The sequence below is a fragment of the Nelumbo lutea genome, chromosome 1, assembly GCF_056320005.1.
Source record: "Nelumbo lutea isolate HS-2025 chromosome 1, American lotus-T2T, whole genome shotgun sequence".
NCBI lineage: Eukaryota > Viridiplantae > Streptophyta > Magnoliopsida > Proteales > Nelumbonaceae > Nelumbo > Nelumbo lutea.
The window spans coordinates 6,466,060-6,491,479 of NC_142684.1; the positions used below are offsets into that span (position 1 = coordinate 6,466,060).

Below are 25,420 nucleotides of genomic sequence, written 5' to 3' on the forward strand. Positions count from 1 at the left end.
ACAAAAGCCCAACATGCCATGATGCAACAACACCTGCAAGTAGTAATGGCTACAAATTGATCCCTATTTTGTGTAATTGGTTATTTTCACACTGTAACATGTCTGCCACCATCACGGGGTATGAATTGATCTACCCAAATGAAGTCATTTTCGTATGTTTGCTTATAAAAGAACTATTATTAAATACCTAAAATATTTCATAACAAAAACATATAACTAATAAGAGATGTACCACACTAGTAGGGCATGGATAAAGCTATCGTCCATAATTTCTTTCCGTTTTTGCCATAAATAGATGCATCCAGTCACGTCTACAAGCACAAATTGAGCGTTGATGTACCACTCCAGTAGTTTCCCTATGTTTTCATTCATATAGATCTACTAATTCTTTTATTATTTTATCTATTTTTTTTTTTTTTCAAATTTAAAATGTTCATCTTGCATCAAATTGATAACATAATACATAACAAAAGACATAACAATCCAACACATGGACAAAAGGTTCATAACACATAACAAAGGACAATCTTCATGATATTAAACATATAACAAAAAGACATAACAAAACACAATGATGGGATTAGAGAAGAAACCCCACCCATTCGGCATAACATATAACCATCAATGGGATTAGAGAAGAAACCTCACTCATTCGGCATAACATATAACAAATGCAAACAAAATAATATAAGAAAAAGAATTTCAGATTGCATCATTTAGAGATTGTTTAAAATTCATCTTTATGATGGGATCAAAAACGATTTCAGGTGAATTTGGCCAGAGAATATGTGAATTTAAAACAAAGCGCATGATACAAAACTAGGTACGAGGACGAGACAACATACTTGTTGATGCTTTCTTGGCTAGAAATCCTGTCAGTGCTTTGTATCGTTTACTCATTGTCTGGTTGGAGCCAAGGGAGTCCCTCCTTCTTCTGAGATTTGTAGCGGCAAGTTGGAGGAGTTCATTGTCGAACAAAAATGTTTGGTAGGGCTTCTTTCTATCATTTAGTGCGAAATATCCAAAATACCCCTTCTCACATGGGAGCCGTTAACATGTGTTCGTTAATAGGGGTTAACGTTGTGGAAACCACATGTTCCCTAGGAACACATTCTTTGGAGCATCAATTTTTCACACCCAAAGAACACGTTCTTTGGGTGCTATTCTCACAAGAGAACACCTTTTTTTTTTCTTACACCAAATGCGTTTTTGCTCCATGAGAACACCAGGAATGCGCGAAATGTTCAAGCAGAATGTTGCCAAATAAGGTCTAGGGTACCCGTGAAATTGTGCTACCCATTCTTGAACCTACTTAAGCACCCTTAGGCCATGTTTGGGAGTGCTTAAAAATAAGTGCTTATTTGGGCCATTAAGCACTTATTGGTATTTGGGAAACAAGTCTGAAATAAGTGCTTATTTTAAAAATAATGGCTTACTTTTTAAGCCCAATTTTCCAGTTTTTTTAAAGTGCTTATACAATAAGCACTTATTCAAAATTTTCTTCCAAAATTATCCCTAGTTGGATTTTAAAATACCACTTATAAAATTATCCCTAGTTGAATTTTATAAAATTACTTTTATGAAAGCATTTTTATAAAAGTACTTTTCTGAAAGTATTTATACAAAAACACTTTTATAAAAGTATTTTTACAAAATCACTTTTAAGAAAGTACTTTTATGAAAGCACTTTTACGAAAACACTTTTATAAAAGTACTTTTCTGAAAGCATTTATACAAAAATACTTTTATAAAAGTATTTTTACAAAAGCACTTTTATGAAAGCACTTTTATGAAAGTACTTTTATGAAAGCACTTTTATGAAAGCACTTTTATGAAAGCATTTTTACAAAAGTGCTTTTGTAAGGGTACTTTCTTAAAAGTGCTTTCATAAAAGTACTTTCACAAAAGTTCTTTTGTAAGGGTACTTTCATAAAAGTACTATAAAAGTGCTTTCATAAAAGTACTTTCATAAAAGTGTCTATAAAAGTACTTTTGTAAAAGCGATTTTATAAAATTAATTTAATAAAAGTGCTTTCAAAGGGTATATTTTGAAAATTTTAAAGAAAATGAAGGACAAGATAGTCACAAATGCTTATATAAGTGCCTATTAGATAAAAAGGCTACCAAACGCCCAATATAAAATAAGTGCTTATTTTAAGAAATAAGCACTTGAAAAAGTTGGCTACCAATTTTAAGCACTTATTTTTAACTTAGGTAATCCAAAATGCGTTAAACCTGTCCTAACCCGTTTCATCTAATTCAAATTTAGTTACCTTAATTAATGTATATTAAATTCACCATAACTACATAATTAACTCTATTAATTTACAAAAATTGTTCAAGCTTATGTAGTTGAACCCATTTGACTTAACCACCAAGTCACAAATTACACACTAAAACTTTTAGACGCCATAACCTTGCACTAGCTGTTTGGTTGAGGTAATCTTTATATCAAATAGGATAATATTTTAAGATTTCTATGTCCCAAGGGTCTAAAGGTGCCTTGCCCCACTATTTTGCCAAAAAAGCTATTTTCACCTCAAGTCTCAATTTTTAGCATTTTTATGAATAAAAAATAACAACTAAAATAGAAGATATAAATTTAAACATAAAATAATATTTATACATGTATATTATGTGTAAAATATAATTATACATTAATATAGCATGTCATAGTCTGATCCAATCAACATAGATGGTGGAATCAATAACCTACAACTCGAAGGCAAAAACAGTTCAACCTCTAGGTAAGTTTCTTAAACATTGATGAAAATTGCTCGAGAAAAGTACTCTGCAGCTCATTGCAGAATTCTGAATTACAGCCCCCCATAGTCTACTAGTACCCCCCCCCCTCTATAAACCGCATCTTGTCCGTGGATTTGGCATCAATCCACGGTCATGATTCATCCCCCTGTACGGTGGGGCTAAGGAATTCTAAGCTGGGCTGAGTAGTCATTCTCCCAAATTGCTCCACCCAGGCACCCCTTAGTGAACCCACCTAAGCATCATTGATCCCCAAACACGTTACATCTATCATGTCCTATCCCATCTCATTCAAATTCAACAACCTTAATTAATGCGTATTAAACCCACCATAACTATGCAAATAACTCATTAATTCTATTTAAGTCTATCTAAAACTACTCATATATAAAATTAATACATTTTTTATCAGTTATATAAAATTAATACATTTATGAAAGGATTTGAGCCCAAATTGCATATTTAAATATAAGTCATTTACTAAAACACCCCCTATGAGTTTATTAAAACCTACCTTATGCATTTTACTAAAGCACCCCTATAGTTTGCAACTGATTTACTTAATTGACCTTCCATTAGATGATAGTGGAAAACATGGTTTTCGAACCACCATTGACCCAGATAGTCAGACTGTTCAGTCTGAGAACCGTCCAGGCAACCGGTTCCGTTTTACCCCAAACTCGGTCCCTGGCTAAAAATCGTTGAATCAGTCAATGACCCACTGACTCAGACGGTCGAACTGTCGACCCATTCAATGGGTTTAGCCATTTTTTATTTTTAATTTTTTTTTTTGTCGGAACAGGTCGTCCATTCGAACCTGATAGTCGAATTGTCAACCTAGAAGTAGTGGCCAGAACAATTCCATTTCCAGGTCATTTTTTAAAACCATGGTGGAAAATGACAATTTTGGCATTAATGTTCATTTGAATAAATTTAATCAAAAGAAAATAAAGACGAACATGACATTTTTGACCCTAACAAGACATGAGTAACCATTCTATTTGGCTCTATTTGGTCAATTTTATTATATATATGAAGAAATGTTAGGGGTACTTTTGGAATAAAAGTCATGTCTCATGCCCTTGGACATTTTCACTCAGTTTAGGTGATTATGTTACTATTTCCAGATGCCAAAACAATCACTTCTTAGTAACAGGTGGATTAAGTAAATGGTTTACAAAAACTATATGGGGTGTTTTAGTAAAATAAAAATTATAGAATAAGTTTAAGTAAATTCATAAAACTATAGGGGATGTTCTAGTAAATGACCCTTTAATAGAAGTATTTTAACCAGCAAACTAGTATATGATATCTTGTAAATTAGAACCTCAGTTATTCATATTTGAACATTGGCGCAATACAAAAATGAAACACATTGAGAAAAGCTTCAAAGAAAAGAGCTAAAGCCGAACTACTAGGAAGAAGAATTCTTCACTGAATAATTAAGAGAAAATTCAATATCAAAAACTATTTAGCCTTCCCCTAACTACTCTTTATATAGACATATACCCTTATGACTCCTAAAAGAAAGTTTCCTAATCTATGAAACACTCCATAATAGAATCCTACTAAAACTCCTCAAAAAGAAAGTCTTAATTGAGCAATCCTAATTTAAGAAAACACTCCATAATAAAATCCTACTAAAACCCTTCAAAATGAAAGTCTTAATTGAATACAAATTTGAAATCTCGCTATAACGCTAACTTGGTAAAAATGAACTACAATAAAATCTCAGTGATGGCACCAATTTGGTGAAAACGAACTAAGATAGAAATTCTGTGGTGATGCTATATCGATAAATATTTACTAAGTTGGGTTGGTGACATCATCTCTGCTTCTTATGTGTCTTGGAATGGTCTCAACTTGCATATAACTTATTAGTTTTCTTTTGTGCTACATCACCATCTCCCTATATGTACTAAGAGGGGTCTTCGAACGAGAACGCATCAATTTCAACTCCTAAGCAAGTGCCTGGACTTGTCTTCTCAGCTTCACCACCTCTTCTTACGAGTTATAATTCAGAGAATGATCAAACATTAGCTCTGATATGAAATGTCGTAGTACGGAAACAAAACATGTTGAGAAAAGCTTAAAAGAAAAGAGCAGAAGTCGAACTACTAAAAAGAATAGTTCTTCACTGAATAATTAAGAGAAAATTCAATATCAAAAAACTGTCTTATCCTTCCCGTAGCTATTCTTTATATAGGCATACACCCTTATGGCTCATATTCCTAATTTGAAAACACTCCATAATAGAATCTCACTAAAAATCCTTAAAAAAAAAGTCTTAATTGAGTAATCATAATCTAAGAAAACACTCCATAATAGAATCCTACTAAAACTCTTAAAAAAGAAAGTCCTGATTGAATGCAAATTCGAAATCACGCTATAACGCTAACTTGATAATTACGAACTAAGATAGAAATTCTACGATGACACCAACTTGGTAAAAACAAACTAAGATAAAATTCTGTGATGATGCTATATCGATAAATATTTACTAAGTTGGGTCGGTGGCGTCATCTATGCTTCTTATGTGTCTTGGAATGGTACCAACTTGCATAGAACTTATTAGCTACGTTCTGTGTTGCGTCATCCTCATGTACTAAAATAGATTTTCGAAAACCAAGTTTGTAAATGTTTACTCAATTGGTCCGAACACCATACTGCATCAAACCTTTAATAAGCAATCATATTATATCCATATTTGAACCTCATTTATTCTCTTCTTTTTTTTTTGAAGAAAAACTTTAAGACTAATTCATTGCATCAAATCATTTCTAAGAACAAGTTTGAGAAAATTAGTAGGTAAAGACTAAGTGGTAGTTCTTTGAGCATTATATCCACATGCCAAGCAACCTTGGAATAGTATATTGTTATTGGTAATGAATGATTGAGTTAAAAATGCCAAACAACCTTAGGAGGTTGATAATGTTTAGCACATCTCCCTCAAATAGGAATTTTGTTATGACCACTACTCGAGGATAATTAGACTAGTTTTAAATACTTTTGCTTCTATAATCCATAACCTTAGGGGTATTCGACAATATGATTGGTTTTGTTTTTGAAAACAAAAAATGTGGTTGTTTTTATTTTCAAAAATAAAATCGATGTCGAACACCCCTTTAGTTATCCATTTAATATTATTTTTGGTGGCTAATTTCATAAGAGAATTCAAGTTTACTACTATAACATATCATCATTGTTTATTAAATTTAGTATATTTTAAAATCCGCAACCATCTTATATATAATTATTAATGAGATCTATAATTAGGGTCATTCCCAAAATGTTGCAAACCAACCAAACTAGACAGTCTAGACCGATTTAATCCGAGATGGTAGAACTTGGTTGGTTTCGGTTTAGAAAACATTAGAAACCTATAAAGCAGTTTGGTTGCGGGTTTTGCGGCTTTTGTCTTTTTTAAGCCGAATTAAATTGACCCGAACCAAGGTTTAAAATATCGATATGCCCGATATGTTGGTAGGGGCGTATTAGACGATATCGATACTTTCTTATTTCTTTTTTTTACTTATTTTTCAAAACCGATTCAAGAGGGCGATTTAAGGCTCCTCCACCTTCTAAACCGGTCAGAACCCCGATACATATCGGCCGATACGGACTAATACGTATCGATAATATCCTAGACTTTCATATTATGTTTTTTTTTTCTTTTTCTATTTCTTATTTGACTATACATGCGCATTTCTTTAAAATACTTTAGTCACTTACATATACGTGTGTATAATTTACTTTTTTATATATCATTTATATACGACTGGTATCAAGAGTGATACCCATAACCGGATTTGGATGCAGTAAGTTCAAAACCCAAACCCGTCCCACGAAATTGCCATCCCTACGAACACAAAACTGGTGCATATTCGTATAGATCCATTAAAATGACATCGTGTATCATACAAAATATTTACCAGAATGCAAAATATAAAAAAAAAAATTACTGAAAATCGAAAAATCCTAACCAGAGAGACTCAGGTAAACAGCAGCACCAACGCCGAGAGCATAAACGCCCATCACTGCTCCCACTAAATCCTTCCCCAACCGAGTTGCCATACCGATTCCGGCGATTCCAGCGATCCCAATAGGAATCGTCTGAACCACTGCTTTCCCAGCGTTGGAAACGATGGCATCCCTGAAGAGCTCCACGGCGAAGGCCTTAAACTCCGAAGGACCCAGAGTTTCTCCATCGCTGGAATGGTCCGTGGACCGTTCGATCACGATCTTGAAAGCCCTGTGGACCTGGGTTCTAGCAGGAGGGGATGGGACCCACTTCTTCACGAGAGGGTGGACGGTGGAGAGGTTCAGATGGAGGCGTTCGGAAGCGCCGTCGAGCTGGTAAGGGCGTACACCGGAGAAGGCATGTTGGGAGAGATCCAGGCACTCATCGTAGACGGAATTGCAAGCGGCATCGAAGTCCGGCGAGTTCCGCAGGGCTTGCTCCACTCTCTTCGATGCCGACAAACCCATCGCAGAGAGAGAGAGAGGCTTTAATTATCTGCTATTAGAAAGTCGATAGGCCTTGTTTTAGAGTTCAGAAGAAAGGGCTAAAGGGTCGTGATGGTATCACCGTTGGGAAGACGACGCAGGCTATCCTCTTCATAAGAATCATAACCGTTGGATTGGGATTTATTATCTTTGGGGGTTGATGTAACCATCGATGCTTTCTTCCATTTCTGCTTCCGTGTTCCAACCTGGTTTTTCATTTTTACCTCCAGGCAGGTGTCTGTCGTTGTCCTCCCGGACCCCCGGTCATGGTTTTAAAACCGTCGTTGGCTCAGGGTCAGACCGTTCGGTACCTTGATGGTCTGACTGCTGAACTGTTCAACTCGGCTGAACCATTCAACTCGGACAACGGTTCATGGTTTATAAAATTTTCAAAAAAATAAAATAATAAAACAGAGAAAAATAAAATGAAAAGAGAACCATATGAGGAGAGAGAGATGATATCTACTATCATTCTTCTTTTTTTTCTAAGTTTTTCGGTCAACAACCCTCTTCTCACTCTCGTTCTAAACCTCCTTCTCATAAGTAATAACATTGGTATCCATCTTACTGTAATCCAATCCAATGGGTAAAATGAGATGTACATTATTTTAAGTTTTTCATTATTAAAACGTTCAAACAATTTTACCTGAATGGTCGAACTGATGACCAAAAACCACTGGCCAAAGTGGTTCTGTTCTTAGATGGGCTTTTAAAATCCTGATCCTAGTGTTTTCGTCAATGTTTTCAATCCATCATTGATCCAAATGGTCAAACCATTTGAACCCTCACTCTTCAATAATTCTGAATCTTTTTTTTTTCTTTTACTTTGGAATTTGAAAACTGATGAATCATTGATCCATTCAATCCAGTCATTAGGTCACAGGTTGCATATTAAATGTATATGCAAACTTTAGATGCGATGGCCCATTTAAGATCTAAGGGAGTCAAAGGCACTTTGTCCCATTATTTTTGCCAAAAGAGCCTTTTTGGCATTGAATCCCAATTTTATCATTTTTTATAAATAAAAATACTAATTAAGCATAAAATAACACTTATATATTTTGTGTAGAATATACATACATTATTTTGTTAATATAATACATGTTTATACACTTATACACACATTAACAACCTTAATCTTTTACTTCAGAACTCCTAGCCAATGTTAGAGAACTGAACCGGACATAAAACCAAAAAAAGGGAAAGGTTCACGGGACAGATGTTCAACCATGATCAAACCAAAAGATGAACTGTGATGATGGAAATAGACCTGTTCATGGGCCGAGTGGCCCGATGGGCCGACCCGGCCCAAGTCTAGATGGAATATATATATATATATATATAAATATTATTACAATCGCATGTCGTGTATTAAAGTAATAAATACATTAAAGAGGTACAAATAAAAATAGATAAAGAGACGAATTGACGGTAACCAGATAATACATATAAACAAGAAGTCTTAGGTTCAACCTTGTTATTAACATTTTGAAGTTTCTGTACATGTTATGACTCGTGTGATTATATAAACCTACGACCGATTCACCGGATTTTCGGTTAAATGGTCAGCTAGTTTTTCATGAATTACGATTTCAATGTATGATCGAACCGATCAAAGAGAGAGGTCATGGTTAAACCAGTTTGACCACCCATGCCAGTCCAGTCCGATTTTCTAACAATGCTCTTAGCCCCTCTTCTTTATAACTTTTCAAGCTCTCTCAAGTTACCACCTCGATAGACCCCTTTCCCTTTTGTTAGGAAACTCCCTTTCCCACCCACTAATTTAGAATTTTTCACCAACAACTTCGGTTCAGTTTTCATTCTTAGGATTTACCCACCTACTAATTTAGGAACCCTCTTTCACGTAGGAAATGAAAGAAAAATAAGAAAAAAAAAAGGGCGTCCGAGAAGTACCTAAATGTTGGGGTGAATTGGGTGGAGATCTAAAAAATATGATTGTATTAGAATTCAATTCGAATTCACAGATTTACAACAGATGATACACAACGAAAGATTAAAGGCTTAATCAATTAGGTTCAGCAGCTAACCAAGATAAATGATTGATGAAACCAAACAATTGAATTGACAAACCTACAACTACAAACAAATCAATAGCTAAGGTAATAGCATGAGATGCAAGGGGGTTGGTAGTCATCAATTAAGTATAGTAATAATAACGATGATGAAGGGTGATTTGGTCCGACTGAAGGACATTTGGACCCGACCTGTCAGTAGGATGACAATTCAGCGTGAAGCGTCATGTTAGCAGATTGGGGAGCTCGGGTGCTCGGTCATCTCGGAACCAAAATCACTTTGGTACCCGTGTACAGAAGTGCTACGTAATTGATTCTAGAACCTTCTCAACAAATCTTGAACCACCTGGGATCACGCCGCGTAACCGTAGGTCTTATCCTCTCCCACTCGAATTGGAGGAAAATGATAAACCTCATTAACTAATATGTTACTCTCCTCCTAAAGTGGAACGGATCCCTACTACATGGGCTGAGGATCCCGGATCCGTTTCGTGAGACCCACGGCAGCCCAACTATACGTGCGATTACTTGCTCACTAGACTACTAGCTTACTAGCTTTAGCTCGCACAACTCAATACTAATTTAAGCATCGGAGTAAACTCGTCGGGTTAGCCACCCCGGGTTCTATAATCCTCCGTCTTGCAACTTGGTCCAGCTCGCTATGCGGCTAAGGTCCAGGTCTTCTTCCAGCTAGGAGCTTCTAGATCATGCACAATCAATTGGTGCCGTTTGTGGGAACCGATCGAAAAGTCAGCACTACATCTCATCAACCACCTCATTCAGTCTCAATGGCATCTTCCAACAACAACGGTAAGGACAGTTTACCATCCCCTTCACTACTTCGGGGATTCCCTCTCTGTCAGTGCCACAGACAACCCAACATGTGAATGTCCTGCTTCCCCAAGTGAACACCGCTTTTTCGGAGCCTTCGGTGATTCCTCATGGGGTCGGGCATTCTCAATTCGATGACCTCATTTAGAGCGTCAGGATGATGCAGATCTAGATGTAGTAGATCCACCAGTTCCAACAATTTCAACAGTACTATTTCTGCCAACAATACCAACAACAGTTTCCACCACTACAACCAAGCCAACAACAGATTCCACCGCAACACACAAGTCAGTACCAAGGATAGACTCAGAACCAAAACCAGCATAGGGCCCATCAGAATGTCTGTCGATCTCCCCATCGGGGTGAGGGGACCTCGCAGGTATCGGTCCCTCCCAGGGGTCGGACCCCACCTCGGGGCAGGACAGATGGACAACACTCTTCCTCAGTCTCTCAAAGGGGGAACCCCAAAGATAGGCCTGAAGTCAACTAGCCCAAGAGGGCCAATCAGCAGCAACATTCACAGTCGGAGAACAACGGGTCATGACATGATGATCATCAGCTCGGGGCCCAAGGCGTGGGCTCAAGACAAGACCCCTCTGTGGCCCACAACAGCCAATGCCAGTCTCGAAACCAAGAGGAAGTAGTAGGAAGGAACCCTTATCCACTTCGCAACAGTGTTTGGGAGCGAGAGCAAACTAGAATTGAAGTGCTTGATCATACGAAAGTCAGCAGTACCAATGCCGAGCCAACAAAGAAGCAGCAACAGCGGCGTTGCAAGACTCACCGTTCCTCAACTAGGAACAACCCGCCGGCAAAGAACAGTCAGCCGTTGGAGCAGAGCAAGGAAAGAGAAGAGGTAAGCTTGGTAGCTACGCAAAGGGCCCCAGCTTTGTTGAGTCAGCCATCCCCCTTGTCACCCGACTACTAGCAGCCCCAATGCCAAAGGATTTTAAGGTACCTCCATTGAACAAGTACGATGGATCTTACAATACCAACGATCATGTAGACGTGTTCCAATCTCAGATGCATCTCATCGGGGCAGACGAAGCATGTATGTGTGTGGCTTTCTCCACCACCTTCAAGGGCTTAGTCCTAACTTGGTACAGGAACCTCGCGCCAGGCTCCATCAAGAGTTGGGCACAGTTTGTAGACATATTCACGACCCACTTCATCACTAGTAAGAAGTGCCTGAAGTCATAGGAAAGCCTTCTAAACATGGTTCAGATGGAAGGAAGGTACGAGCAGCGACAAACACAAAAGGAAGAAGAGCAAGTCACCAAGGAGAAGAAGTAAGTCACCTTTCTCAAGGAGTAAGTCCCTCTCCCGAAGCTACAGGTCGGGTCGGCGATCCAGGACCCCCCTATAGAGAGAAGCAACTATACTCCCCTCAACGCGAAGCAAGGAGAGATCCTAATGGCAATTAAGGGCTCCTCCTTTGTCAAGTGGCCACCTAGGCTACGGGGAGACCCAATGACCAGAAACCCGAATGTTTACTGTCACTTTCATCGGGACCATGGTCACAATATAGAGAATTGCCAGAACCTCCGTGACGAGATCAAGGATCTCATTCACCGCGGATACCTGAAGAACTATATTTTTGTGCGAGGAATAAGGGCGGGGAGACCGACAGGGAGATCATAGGAGAGACGCCCCTGAGTCAAGCAGACAGAGCAAGCAACCACCTTGGTAGCTACCTGAAGAGAGATCGATATGCAAGGTGATCAACATGACCACTGGCAGATCCATTATAGCGGGGTGCACTACAACAACAAGGAAGACCTCAGTCAGTGAACTGGAACATGAAGCAGAAAACCTACCAAAGTGACCTCAGGTAGAGGAGCCCATTTACTTCACCGAGGATGATGCGCATGGGATACAGTATCCTCATGACGATGCCCTCATTGTGAAGCTCATCATCAATGACTTCGAAGTGAAGCAGATCTTGGTGGACTCAGGCAGTTCAGCCTACATTCTATTCAAAGGGACCTTCAACAGATTACAGTTGTAGAAAAGCGACTTGAAACCGACAAATGCGCCCCTGGTGGGGTTCAACGGTGAGGAAGTCAGACCTCTTGGCTGAGTCACAGTACTAGTAGAGGCAAGAACGTGGCCAAACATAGTGTGATTTGAGCATACCTTTTTGGTAGTCGCGACTCCGTCCCCCTACAATGCGATCATAGGTCGGCCCATCACGCACGTCTTATGTGCAATAATATCGACATACTATTTGGCGATGAAGTTCCCGACGGATTATGGAGTAGGGGTTGAATGAGGTGATCAACTCGAGTCCCGCAAGTACTACGTGGCTGCCCTAAAAGGAAAGGCAAAACTAGTGGAAGAAATGCCCGGGTAAGCGAATCACTCCGTACACTAGTAAATTCCCTACTTAATAATTTAGATGTTTTTGCCTGGTCTGCAGTACAAATGCCTGACATCGACCCTAGTGTGATTACTCACAAGTTAAATGTGGACCCTTTAGTCAGGCCAGTTAGACAAAGAAAACGCAACCTCGCTTTAGAGCGGTGGAGGGTAGTCGATGAGGAGGTCGAGAAGCTCCTCGCCACAAAATTTGTCAAGGAGGTCCATTACCCGAGCTGGGTCGCAAACCCCGTGCTGGTGAAGAAGGCCAATGAAAAGTGGTGCATGTGTGTCGACAACACCGACCTGAACAGAGCCTGCCTAAAGGACTATTTCTCCCTTCTCAAAATAGACCACCTGGTAGACACGACCTCGGGGCACGAGTTGCTGAGCTTCATGGATGCCTACTTCAGCTACAACCAGATTAGGATGGACATAGCTGATCAGGATAAAACTACCTTTGTAACTGAGCTCGGGTTGTACTGTTATAAAGTCATGTCCTTTGGTTTGAAAAATGCTGGAACAACTTTTCAACGACTTGTAAATAAAATTTTTGAACCTTTGATTGGCAATAAAATTGAGTGTTATGTTGACGACATGGTCGTGAAAGCCTAGTTTTCCAACTCTTTAATTGATGATCTAAATATGGTTTTTCAAATTCTAAGGAAATTTAACACGAAACTTAACCCGAACAAGTGTGTCTTTGGGGTCACGTCGGGCAAGTTCCTCAGTTACATAGTGAACCGACGTGGTATCGAAGCCAATCCTGATAAAATTAAGGTCATATTAGATATGAGACCGCCCTGAAAGATAAAGGAAGTCCAAAGGCTAACTAGCTGGGTAGCTGCCCTAAACCGATTTATTTCTAAATTGACGGATCGGTGCCTACCTTTCTTTAAGGTGATAAAAAAGAATGAAGACTTTGCATGGACCGAAGAGTGCTAGCTCACGTTTAATGAGCTGAAAAGGTACCTGAGTATTGCCCCAGTTTTAACTTGACTAGAGGAAGGAGATGAACTAAAGTTGTACATCTTCGCAAGTGATGAGGTTGTTAGCTCGGTACTAATCAGAGAAGTAGACCAGGTCCAATGACCAGTCTACTATGTAAATAAGTTTTGCGAGACGCGAAAGCTAGATATCCAAACATCGAGAAGCTGGCGTACGCAATAGTAGTAGCAGCTCAGAAACTACGCCCGTACATCCAAGCCCACACCATTGTCGTCCTTACCAACAGACCTCTGAGGTACATTTTGCTTAAGCTCAAGGTGTTAGGGAGATTGATGAAGTGGTCCATTGAGCTGAGCAAGTATGACATCCAGTTTGAGCCACATCCAACAGTCAAAGCCCAAGTCTTGGCGGACTTCATAGCAGAATGTACGTTCAACACACCGGCCCCTGAACCGATTAAGCCCCTAACATGTCGGAAGCGTCAATCAGCGTGGCACCGGTCCCGGTCAGGGTAGGACCGACCTCGTCTAACCAATGAAGAAGTGGTGTTGGACTGATACAATACAGCTCAAGCGAGGTGAAGCTGGAGTACGCGACCTGCCAGCAGTAGTAAACCAAATCAATGGAGGAGTACGATGCACTAATTGCCGGGCTAAACCTAGCGAAGGAGATGGGTGTAAAACATCTCATCGTGTGCAGTGACTCGCAACTGGTAGTAAATCAAATCAATGACAACTACGAAGCTTGCAACTCAACCATGGAAGCCTACCTGGCCAAAGTCAGAGAAATCCTACTAGACTTTTGTTCTTGCTTCATTAGGCAGATACCGAGGTCCAAGAACATTGAGGCCAATGCCCTGTCATGATTGGCAAGTACTAGCGACAACACACTGCGAACTGTATATATAGAAGACCTGCCTCAGCCCAATATTCTTGGGCGGGGTGGGGGGAGAAGAAGTCACTCCCGTGTTGCAAGTAGAACCGAGCTGGATTGACTCGCTTGTTGATTAGCTGCTCCACGGGACCCTACCAGCAGAACGCAATGCAGCTCGGAGGGTAGAGTATTAAACAGCTCAGTACGTCCTAGTAGTTGGACGATTGTATAAGAGGTCCTTTACGCTCTTGCGGCCTTCAAAAGCTGAACTAGTACTTCACGACATCCATGAAGGACTATGCGGAGGACACTTGGGGGGTAGAGTGCTCGCCCAAAAAGCGCTAAGGCAGGGCTACTATTGGCTTACCATGAAGGTAGATGCACTCAAGCTCGTTAAGAAATGCGACAAATGTTTGAGGCACGCCAACATCCTCCATCAACCTTCTACTGATCTGAAGTACCTGTCCAGCCCGTGGCCCTTCGTGCAATGGGGGATCGACATCCTTGGTCCATTTCCGCCGACAACTGGGCAGAGGAAATTTTTGGTTATAGTAGTGAACTACTTCACAAAGTGGGTGGAGGTAAATATTGCAGCCCGGAATGTGCAAAAATTCTTCTAGAAGAACATTGTGTGTCGTTTTAGACTGCCCAAGGTGTTGATATCGGACAACGGGAAGCAGTTCAAATACATCAAATTCCAAAATTGGTGTGCCGAGATGCGGATTCAACAAAACTTCACTTCGGCAGCACACCCACAGGTGAACGGACAGACCAAAGTGATGAACAAGGCTATCCTCCGTGAACTGAAAACTCGCCTAGAGGAAGCTAAAGGGTTGTGGGTGGACGAGTTGCCCAGTGTCCTTTGGGCCTACAGGACAACCATCAAGACTATGACCAATGAAACACCCTTCAACCTCACATATGGAACGAAGGTCATGGTTCGAGCGGAGATCAAAGTACTAACGTTGCGGCTTGAAGCATACGATGAAGAGGGGAACGACGACAAGCTTCGGACCAACTTGGACTTGATCGAAGAAGTATGTGACTTGGCCTATATCCAGACTACAGCCTACCAACAACGGGTATCTCGGTATTACAATGCCTGGATCAAGAAACGACAGTTTCAAGTTGGTGACCTGGTGCTCCGTAAGGTAATGGTACGTGAGCCCGGCATAGGTAAGCTCGGTCCAAACTAGGAAGGTCCATATTGGGTGAGACGAGTGTTCGGAGAGGGCACATACGAGCTTGAGACCATGGAGGAGAAACAAGTACCTCGAGCTTGGAACATTGACAACTTGATAAGATATTATATATGAACTTGCAACTCCAACACAACCAAAAATTTACTAAGTCCATAAGACCACAAAGCTGGTCAGAAGGGTGTCGAGCTGAAGAGAGGACCGTAAGTCATTCCCAGATCCTAAGGGCTATAGTGTAGATCAGACAAAAGACCTTGGCATGATATTAGACCTAGTCGTCTCTTCGGCATGGGCAGATAAGTCCTAGTCGCCTCTTCGACATAAGCCCACTAAGACCCAGACGCCTTTTCGACATAGGCGCGCTAAGACCCAGTCGCCTCTTCGGCATGGGCAACCTAAGACCTAGTCGCTTCAGCATAGGCAACCTAAGACCTAGTCGTTTTGGCAAAGGCAACCAAAAATCCAATCGCTTCGACATGGGTAAATAAAAGAATAGATCATGCACAGACAAGTCGGGCATATACCCTACAATGTTTGTTCACTTCAGTGTACAACAACATCGGGTTATTCCTGCTCAGGCGTGGCTCGTCAGCTCGACACTTCGAAAGTAATCTATACTTAGAAAATCACTACAAGAAAAACCATTTTTAGCCACGGTTTTTCCGGCAATCGACAAAATTCCGTGGCTAAAAGCACTATATATATAGCAACGGAATATACCATTCGTGGCAATATTCCCGTTTTTTGTATTCAACGTGGCCATGGTTTCCAACCGTGGCTTAAATATAATTTATTTTGAAGGTTTTTAATTTAACCGTTGAAATACACCTTCATTTTTTATTGAGAAAATTAAGCCGTGGCAATTTAATTCACTCTCCCTGAAAAAGGGATTCATCATCAACAACGTCCATTTCTGGGCAGCTAAGAGAAACTCCTCTTCTCTCTTTCACTCTCTTCCCCCTATTTCTCTCTTGCATTGAGCTCTCACTTAGACGACACCAACAATGAAGCTGGCGTTAGGTAATCTCTCTATCGTCTCTGTCTCTCTCTCGTCCATGATAAATTTGGATTTGTCTCTCTATCGTCTCATGCCTCACTGCCTGCTAGAGTTTCTTCGCTTCGTGTATCACACTACCACTCTTCCAATCCCTCCCTGCTAACTCTTTCTCTCCCTCTCTCTCTCTCTCTCTCTCTCTCTCTCTCTCTCTCTCTCTGTCTCACTCGCACTAGTAGGTTCGTCTTTCCTTCTCTCTGTTTCTTCTTTCCTATTTGATTTCGCTTCTCAGATTTTTTTATTTTGAATTACTTTTATTAGGTTCATTTATCAGCAACAATGCCTCTGAGGCCGAATGCTCGGACGGAGATTCTCCGGAACCAATACAAGGTTGTCGTCGATGCCGAGGAAGGTCGGAGAAAGAGAGAAGACAATATGCTTCTACGAAAATAGTTTCCTAATCGGTAGTCTTTACCTTCCTCCACCCTTGTTACTCTCTCCTCCACAACACTCTCCCTCCACCCCTTCTGTCAACCGAACCCTAGTCTCTTGGTCTTCACGGGCTGTTGTCTCTTCTTCAGAATGGAGGTATGCTGCCTATTTCTCTCCTAATCATTTCTTTTTGTTTTTTATCCAATTTGATTCTGAAGCATGTTTATTGAACCCGCATTAGACGTTGATTTTAATTATTATTATTATTATTATTATTTTGTTTCGGTTTACAAGATTTATGAATGGAGGCTCAAAGAAGTGTATTGCATCTATTCTAAGCCGTGGAGGGGACCTTGTTCTAATCCATAGAGCATTGATTTCTCTGCTTGCACAGTTAAATGAACATGCCAAGCTCTCTATGCTGAGAAATGCCATGTGGACTCTACCAAATTTTTGCAGGGGCAAGCCACAACCACCTTTTGAGTAGGTGGGGGGTTTGAATTTCTTGCTGCAACTATGTACAATTTTTCCTCTGGTTGCATTTTTATATTCTTAAATTGTTGAAACTCCTTTTGCAGACAAAGCCTACACTCCCAACTCTAGAGCGCCTAATCCATTCAAATGATGAAGAAGTTCTAACGGATGCATGTTGGGCACTTTCATATTTGTCTGATGGCACAAATGATAAAATTCAAGTTGTTATTGAGGTAGGGGTTTGTCCTTGATTTGTTGAACTATTGTTGTGAGTGTTGTAGTTAATTTTCATCTGACTGTGTTGTGTAGTTAATTGTCATGTTTCTCTGGCTTTATTGCTAATACATTTCTTACACAGGGAGGGCCCAAGGGTTTCTTATGGTCTTAACTGGGATCTTGCTGGACGAGGGGTGATTGTTAAGGATAAAGCTTTTTTACAACCTAAGGTCTTTTGAGCTACAACAGAAAGGTGCAACCTTTGCAGGTATTTTGATCTTAACCTTGATTTCTAGCACTGGAAATGGATTGGTTCAAATCAGATATACCTAGTTCTGAATTTGATTTGTTAATATTCATTTTCAAATTGAATCTTATCCAATGAATTTGGATCAGGCCTGTATAGGATTCAAATATTGAATAATACTATTAGTAAAGTAGATCAAAATTATTATACTATTATATAATATTGATAAATAAATTAATTAACATGTATCTATTAGTGAAGTTGTATATTATGAATAAAATGATATGAAAATAACTTATACTACTAGAATTGAACCTTTGACTTTTTAGTAAACATAAATAGTCAATTAACTTTACTAATAGATACATGTTAATTTTATGTAGAATATAGCATAGGTATTTATCCATTATTGGATTTGGACCAAATCGGATTTGGGCGGGCCCATATCTGATCCAATTATAAATGGATGGAATTCAGATCACCTTACTCAAATTGTATTCAAATTCTAACAAATTAATACCCTCCCAACCCCCTATATATCCCCTAGTTTGCCTAGTAAAAAAGTGACTGAATGAGTTAAAAGAGAATATTAATTGTTTGGACAATCAAGAATTCCCGGGCCCTCATAGTGGATTAATGGCAAGCCTACGTGATGTTTTTTGGTATTAGTTTCATGGTTAAGTGAGAAGGTTGAGATGTAATGGAATTAATGAGTGTTCCAACAAAAAACATGTATATGATCCATGGAGAAAAGACATCAACTTACAGTTGTACTTATATTTTCAACTTTTCAATTTGGTTGGCCCAGATTTTTGTTTTAATTTGATCCAAAATTTAGGTTGAACCAAGCTGCTTGGTTTAATTTCACCACTTCTAAATGCATCCATGATGCTCTCAAATTTTTAATCCAACTTTTAGCAACAATAATGAGATAAAATAATAACTTCACACCACTAACAGACCTGTTTCAGCATACCACCACAACATTTGAAATCTGGCTATAACTAACACAAACCACCAAACTCATCTACCACATTCACTGGCACTTTCCTCCTTGGTAACCAGAAATGTAGGGCTTGAACCACCACACACACCACTCTAAGTGAATATAACTGAACAAGAAATAGAAAAAGAACTTGTTCTTCTCTTGTACCTACAGAAGAATAACTATATCAGAAGAAGGTTTCAAGAAGAAACACTATTTCTCACTTGTGAATACTTCTATATGTGATGACACCCACTACAGGAAAACACTATAGTGATTTCCAAGGTAAGCTGCTTAGGTTCTGAGAACCTATGCTCTCTCTCCCTTTCTCTCTCTCTTTCTCTCTCTCTCACTATATATATATATATATATATATATATATATATATATATATATATAACTAGTTGCTTGAAAGAAATCAATATTATTAATTTTGTTGGTGGCAAGAAAGAAATTGGATATATAGCATGATTCACTGATTCAGTCTCCTGATTACAGAGAGGACAAATCAGGTCAGGTAAGCTAGCACCTTTTTGACAAAGCATCTCTCTAGTCAGATACTTCTCCTATACCACTAGGTCGAACTGATTATGGAATAAATTAGAAGTCACTCATCCTCTAAACCAGTCGGCCCACTACTTATATTAGTGTAAATAAAAGGTTTTACAAAAATACCCTATTTATGATAAATTCTGGACAGGAGTACCCTGAATAAAAGAAAGGAAATACTAAGCTATCCTACTGCCCCAAATACAAGAAATCCGTTCCCCTCAAAAGTCTAGAAGAAATGCTACTTTAGCTGTAGCAGTTGCAGCCAATTGGAGCAGAGGATGACAGAAGAATTTAGTGTTGGGATAGAAAAGGAACCTTCTTTGTCAAATCAGTGATGCAGAGCCTTAGTTTTGTCATCCCCTCCTTCCCATAAAATGTTATTTGGCCAAGAAAAGTCCCTTCAAAAGTGGTATTTTTGGTATGGACAGCAGCTTTTGGTATGTGTCTTACCAAAGACAAGCTGATTAGGAGGGGTATTCCTGTCACCTTACCCAACTGCCCCCCTTGTGCAATTCTGATCAGGAAAAAGTAATCCATCTTGTCTTACACTGCTCAGTGAGCAGGCTTATTAGAATCATATGCTGGCCAATCTGCACCTGAACTGGGTATTCCCTAGCACCATTCTTGACTTCTTAAATGACTAACACATTGATGAATGATGACCTTTCAATTAATGGTAAAATTATTGGGGGCGTGATCCCTGCAGCTGTGATTTGATCTATTTGGATAGAGAGGAATAGCAGAGTTTTTGAAGGAAAATCCTCTCAAACTGATGAAGTCATACACAATGTGTCAGCTAAAATCTTCTATTTGGCAACAGCTTCAAATCATTCAACTGACTCTCTTTTTTGTAATTACTTCTTATACTGATACTTTGCATGTTCTCTCCTCATGTATACCCAGTCTCTGTAATGGGTTTGCCCCTTCAAATTTCTCTATCCTCATGTTGTTCAATGAATTCACTCTCCTTTCTAAAAGCCCCCCTCTCTCATTCTAATGGTCCCTCTTTTATAGACCCAACCACCTGTCCATGTGGCAGTGTTTTAAAACATGAGAAGTTAAAATAACCTCCCCATTTTCTTGTACATGGGGTTAGGGGTAGTTATTTGACTTAAACAGCCTCCCAATAGGTGTCTCCACAAGGTATATGACACAGCAAATAGGGGTTATTACAAATTTTGAGAAGTTCTTTTTTTTTTTTTTTTTGCTTCATACAAATTTCGAGAAGTTAAGTTTATGGAAATAGTAGAAGATCAAGACTGTAATCAGTCTTGAATCCTAATAGGTTTTAGGTTTACAAAACAGAAGAAAAGTGAGAGAAAGGAGGAGGAATAGAAGAGAAACAGGAGAACACAAGGGGTTGAAAGGAGGGACAGATTCTAACAGATCTGCCACCGCCACTCTCTTATTATTTATAGGTTATGTTCAGTACATAATGGAAATGACAGATCTGCCCTTAGTACTTACATGATAAATAAAGTAAATAAAAACTGAAATAAATAACAACTGAATTAACAAACTGACCCAAACTGACACTACTATAACTGAAACAAATAACTACGCATGCTGTCCTACGAACGCAGTGGTGACCACTGCTGTGGGACCCACATCAGTGTTCTCTACAGAAATATACATAGAGAGAAATCCAAATGAATAGGACACTCTTAGAGGTTGTTAAGCAACCATCAACCGATCATGTATCATAATGAATGCTTAAAGTGACTAGCATGAATGTACCAAATCAAGGAAAGCTGATTGCTGATACGTGCTTCCTGATTGCCAAGTGGTCTCTCTCTCATTATGAATTAAAAGATAGTCTAAGAGATTATCTTTAGGGCAGTTTGATGAATTATTTGGGGATTAAATGTTGGGATGTTTTCTGTGAATTTTGGTTTCTGTAGGTTATCAAATTATAGTTTTTTTTTTCTGTTTCTTGTATTATGTAACACTTTCTTTTTTTTAATGAAAATTTCTCATTATTATCAAAATAGCAGCAAGAATTATTCTCATTCTTTGGTTCTTTCTAATATATTGCTCATTCTTTGGTGGACAGCAAGCTATTTACGTGCTTCTCTATCTCTATTCTTCATCATTAATCACCCAAATCACCTTCTCTACCTCACAAAGCCCACCACCAAATCTGAAAGTTGTAGGACCCCCTATCTGTCCTACATCAAGGGGATATTTAGAATCTACTAAGGACATCTAATGACTTTATTCTCAAGGTCAATTGTACATTGGGATTTCATAATAGCAGAAGTATTAGCATTTCTCCAAGGATTAAGACCAGGGAACTCTATTAATCGTAGGAATGTTGTGGTGGAAAGAGATTCCAAAGTAGCGATGAGTTGGTTTAGAACAACAGTTTAGGACCTTGACAGTAACAAAATTTATTAAAAAGTGAGAAGAAAGGCAGAAATGATAGGGATCAAGTTTACTTGGGTATGAAGATCAGCACAAAGTCTAGCCACCACATTAGCTAGACAAGGAATGTAAAGAGTCTTTTATACTGCATCCCTCTATAAAAATGTGGAATGTTAAAGAAATAGGGCTAGGTACAAGCTGTCACCTGTCAGCCTCGGACTTGTTTGGGTGGCTTGGAAAAGCTCCTACTCTAGTATTCTTGTACACGGTTCTTTTCTCAAAATAAATAAATTATGATTGTTACAATAAAAATAAATAAAAAAGAAAAGAAAAGCATAGGTGATTCTCTTGTTGTTGCTGCCCGTCTTCTTGTGACCTCACAAGAGTTCCTTGGGAAAAACATGGTTTTCTTTTTTTTCTTTTTTTGATAATGGCATGGCACTATATTCACCTTTCATTTAACTGTCCATCTATAGGCTTTTGTCGTTAAACTAAAATTGTATTTCCATTTCAAAGTTCTATTGTGTGGGGAGAATTCCAGTTTACCTGCCCATTATCATGTTTACAACTAGTTTCATTTTTGCTCCATTTCCAACTTGCCCCAAAAAGAAAGATTTCTTCCCCATGACATTGAAAGCAGGGATTGCTTCATCATACAATTGCTGCATTTGCAAACAGGTCAGAAAAATGTGTTAAATAACAGAAAGACGATTAGATGTTCATGTAGCCTATACCATTATTTAAATGACAACGATTAAGATCAAGAAAAAGTGAAGTACCTCCGATTACTGAAACAAAAGTGTAAGAAATGACAGTACAGAATGGAAGAAAAAGGTTTAATATAAATCCATCTAGGATCACTTAAATGGGTAATAATTAAACATCCTTAAATTTTAAACTAAGCTTAATAAAAACCAATTACAAAATCTTAAGGAGTTTTATGACAATTCAAGCAAAGCATTGATATTAATTTTGGATTTTCTAAAATTAGTAAAGCTTTTGTATTTTTCAAATGCAGTTTCAGCATATGTGCCCATGTACAATTTAACCCATATACACCTAAGAAAAAAGTTCCGGATCCAGCATATGTATTCTATTTTACTCTCCACAAATCAGCTTTTTCTAGACCCATGTATCAATGGTCTTAGTTGATGACCCAAGTTAGACTCTCCTCAAATATTTACCACCCTTGCATTCCAATAGTCATATTTGAAAATTACATATGTTATGCTGCAGTTGCTGAGTCTAACTTGTTCTACAGAAATCCCTACAAAAAATGAGCATGTTGTTTTATACCAGATGTTAATTTCAATCTGCAAGGCAGCACTAAAAGCTAATAACCCAAAATTTTCAACCCTTAGCATTTCGCTTTATACAGCTTATGGATCAACATAGCCTATCCTCCTGACCTATTTGTGAATTATCATTTTTTTAATTGTTTTTTTTTTAGGATTATGAATGATAGGACTACTATGTTTAGTAGTCTTTTTCACCACAGGTGAACCCAAAACATCAGCAGTCAGCACTTAGCAGACTCAACACTCATAAGTCTATGAGTTCCTTTGCTCTGTCTGTTCAACTAATCAGAAGTTGAGCTAATCAAGCCAGCTTCATTCCTATGTTGCATAGGTTTCTTCTACATATCTCAGGTATTGGTTGTTGGGTCCAAATAGGTCTTGCCACTGGGTTTTGGTTTTCAGTTTTAACTGCTAGCAGTTCCTTTACATCTTGGTTTTCAATCAAGGGATCTAATGTTTCAGAAAATAATTTTGGTGCTTGTATTATGGCTAGAAGTGCCTTTACATCTTGTACCAGTGTTTGTTTTCTATACAAGGTATTTTACCTGTTGACTAGATGCTACTTTGCTGTGCCTCTATTGCTAATTTCAAATCTATATAAGTCATTGAGTTTCTTCTTTCTACCGGTTGTTGTTGATTGTACCAGTGTTAAACGAACCAAAAAATTCATCTTTTTCATCCATTTCTTCAAATGTTCCACTGTTGATTCAGCGGGTATAATTGATACAAGAGCTCTTTCTCTTCTTTAATTCTTCTCTAAGTTATCTAGTTTTCCTTCTTAAATTTCTGGTTGCTTTTTGTTTATACTGCATAGTTTGAACCATTGTTGGTAAACGCGTTTGTGCTTTTCAGCTTGTTAGAATTCCGTCTATAGAACACATAAATTGGAGCCCAGCTGTAAGATCGATTCCTTACCTCTATTTCCTTTTCTTTTTATCTGTGAAAGACAAGCTATCTAGCTGATTTTTTGTTTTTTCTTTTTAAATTCTGAGATGAACTTATGTACATCTTCATACTCCAAGGCCCTCTTTTCTATTATCCAATCTGTTTGTGGGATTTTGCAGCTTGATTGCATGACAATTCTGATTAGAGGATATTGCTTAGATTTCTAGGTGTCCTGATCGCCTATGTTCGTTCATGTTACTAATAATTTTGAGACGTATTGACAAATTTCTGCCAACCAATATAGGCTTTTGGTTAGATGCTCTCATTTCAAAACTGCATTCTTAGTGAGATTTTTATTTGCTTACAGGATTGTGAACTAATTGTGAAAGTTTCAAAGGTGCCCAATTCAAGGGAAAAGACCTTGTTCTCATTATTGTCCCATTTGAACCGCTACTACATCTAGACTATTGGGATAGAGAGAGAGATTAGGAGAGGAGAGGAGACCTGATTGTCTAAATGCAAAGTCACTTCTAGTGTGAAGAATTTAATATTAATCATCACGATAGGCCAAATTGAATACAAAAAATAGAGAGAGAGATGACTAAGAGAGAATCGATTGGGAGAGGAGAGAGACGGAGAGGGCGGGAAGAGGAAGAGGCGTGGAGGAAAAGTGGAAAACCTCCTCAGCCCACGTCACTTGTGTAGCAGCAATTGCTTAGTCTTTAGTGGTAGTTTTAATTGACTGCCACTAAAATCAATGTTTCTAGCGGTGGTCGCCAAATAGCCGATTCAAAAACTGCCGCTAGAAATATTTTTTTATAGTATATTCTTAGTATGATATAATAAATGTTATTTCTTTTAAAAATATGATTATAATCCTAAAATGATTTAATGTGCATGCATTAAAACATGTGAACCTCCTTTACCCATGATATGATAAGAAAGAGGTGGTTAGAGATATGTTTATTAGTAAAGATCCTAAAAAGGTGGTGGGTGATAAAGCACTTGGTCATAAATGGTATGAGATATCCTTAAAATCAATAATGATTAATGACTTAGTTTTATTAAAGAAATGTGTTAATATGGTATTTCTTGGAGATGCACTTGGATCTCGCACCGCATGGGTTAAATCAATGGTAAGTGTATAATGCATATAAAACTCTTACATTAATTTATATAGTTAATTATTGACATCGATCCTTATGTATTCATTTTTGTTGAACTTGACAGACCAAAGTTTATGATCCAAAGTGAAGGTCTTGTGTATGATGCACGTGCATATAAGCAACTGTTCAGATGCGATGAGGATAATTTTGTCAATTTTTTTTTATGAAAAAAATTATTAAATGAGTATAGTGAACAAAGACTACTATGGACATTTTGTGTAAATGTGTACAAGTTTTATTTGTAAAAACCCCTTTTATCATATAGGAATAGGTGAAACTAACATTTTTTTTTGTAA

The 25,420-nt window shown here is 38.5% G+C and overlaps 1 protein-coding gene and 1 long non-coding RNA gene across 7 annotated transcripts; one reads left to right on the forward strand and one right to left on the reverse strand.

Moving 5' to 3' along the window:
• Positions 1-6,627: 6,627 nt before the first annotated feature.
• Positions 6,628-7,506, reverse strand: LOC148873342 (uncharacterized). The gene has a single exon (XM_088942172.1). The coding sequence runs from the start codon at positions 7,249-7,251 to the stop codon at positions 6,742-6,744; it is 510 nt and encodes a 169-aa protein (XP_088798298.1). The 5' UTR covers positions 7,252-7,506; the 3' UTR covers positions 6,628-6,741.
• Positions 7,507-16,379: 8,873 nt separating this feature from the next.
• On the forward strand, positions 16,380-25,420 carry LOC148873343 (uncharacterized). 6 transcript variants are annotated; one of them, XR_016097199.1, is made up of 7 exons: positions 16,380-16,531; positions 16,827-17,093; positions 17,332-17,424; positions 17,516-17,644; positions 17,770-17,895; positions 23,720-23,787; positions 23,926-25,420. It is a non-coding gene; the product is annotated as an uncharacterized LOC148873343 (long non-coding RNA). The 6 variants fall into 6 exon arrangements; XR_016097205.1 differs by lacking the exon at positions 23,720-23,787 and having other exon boundaries at positions 23,926-25,094; positions 25,189-25,420; XR_016097211.1 differs by lacking the exon at positions 23,720-23,787 and having other exon boundaries at positions 23,926-23,970; positions 25,189-25,420.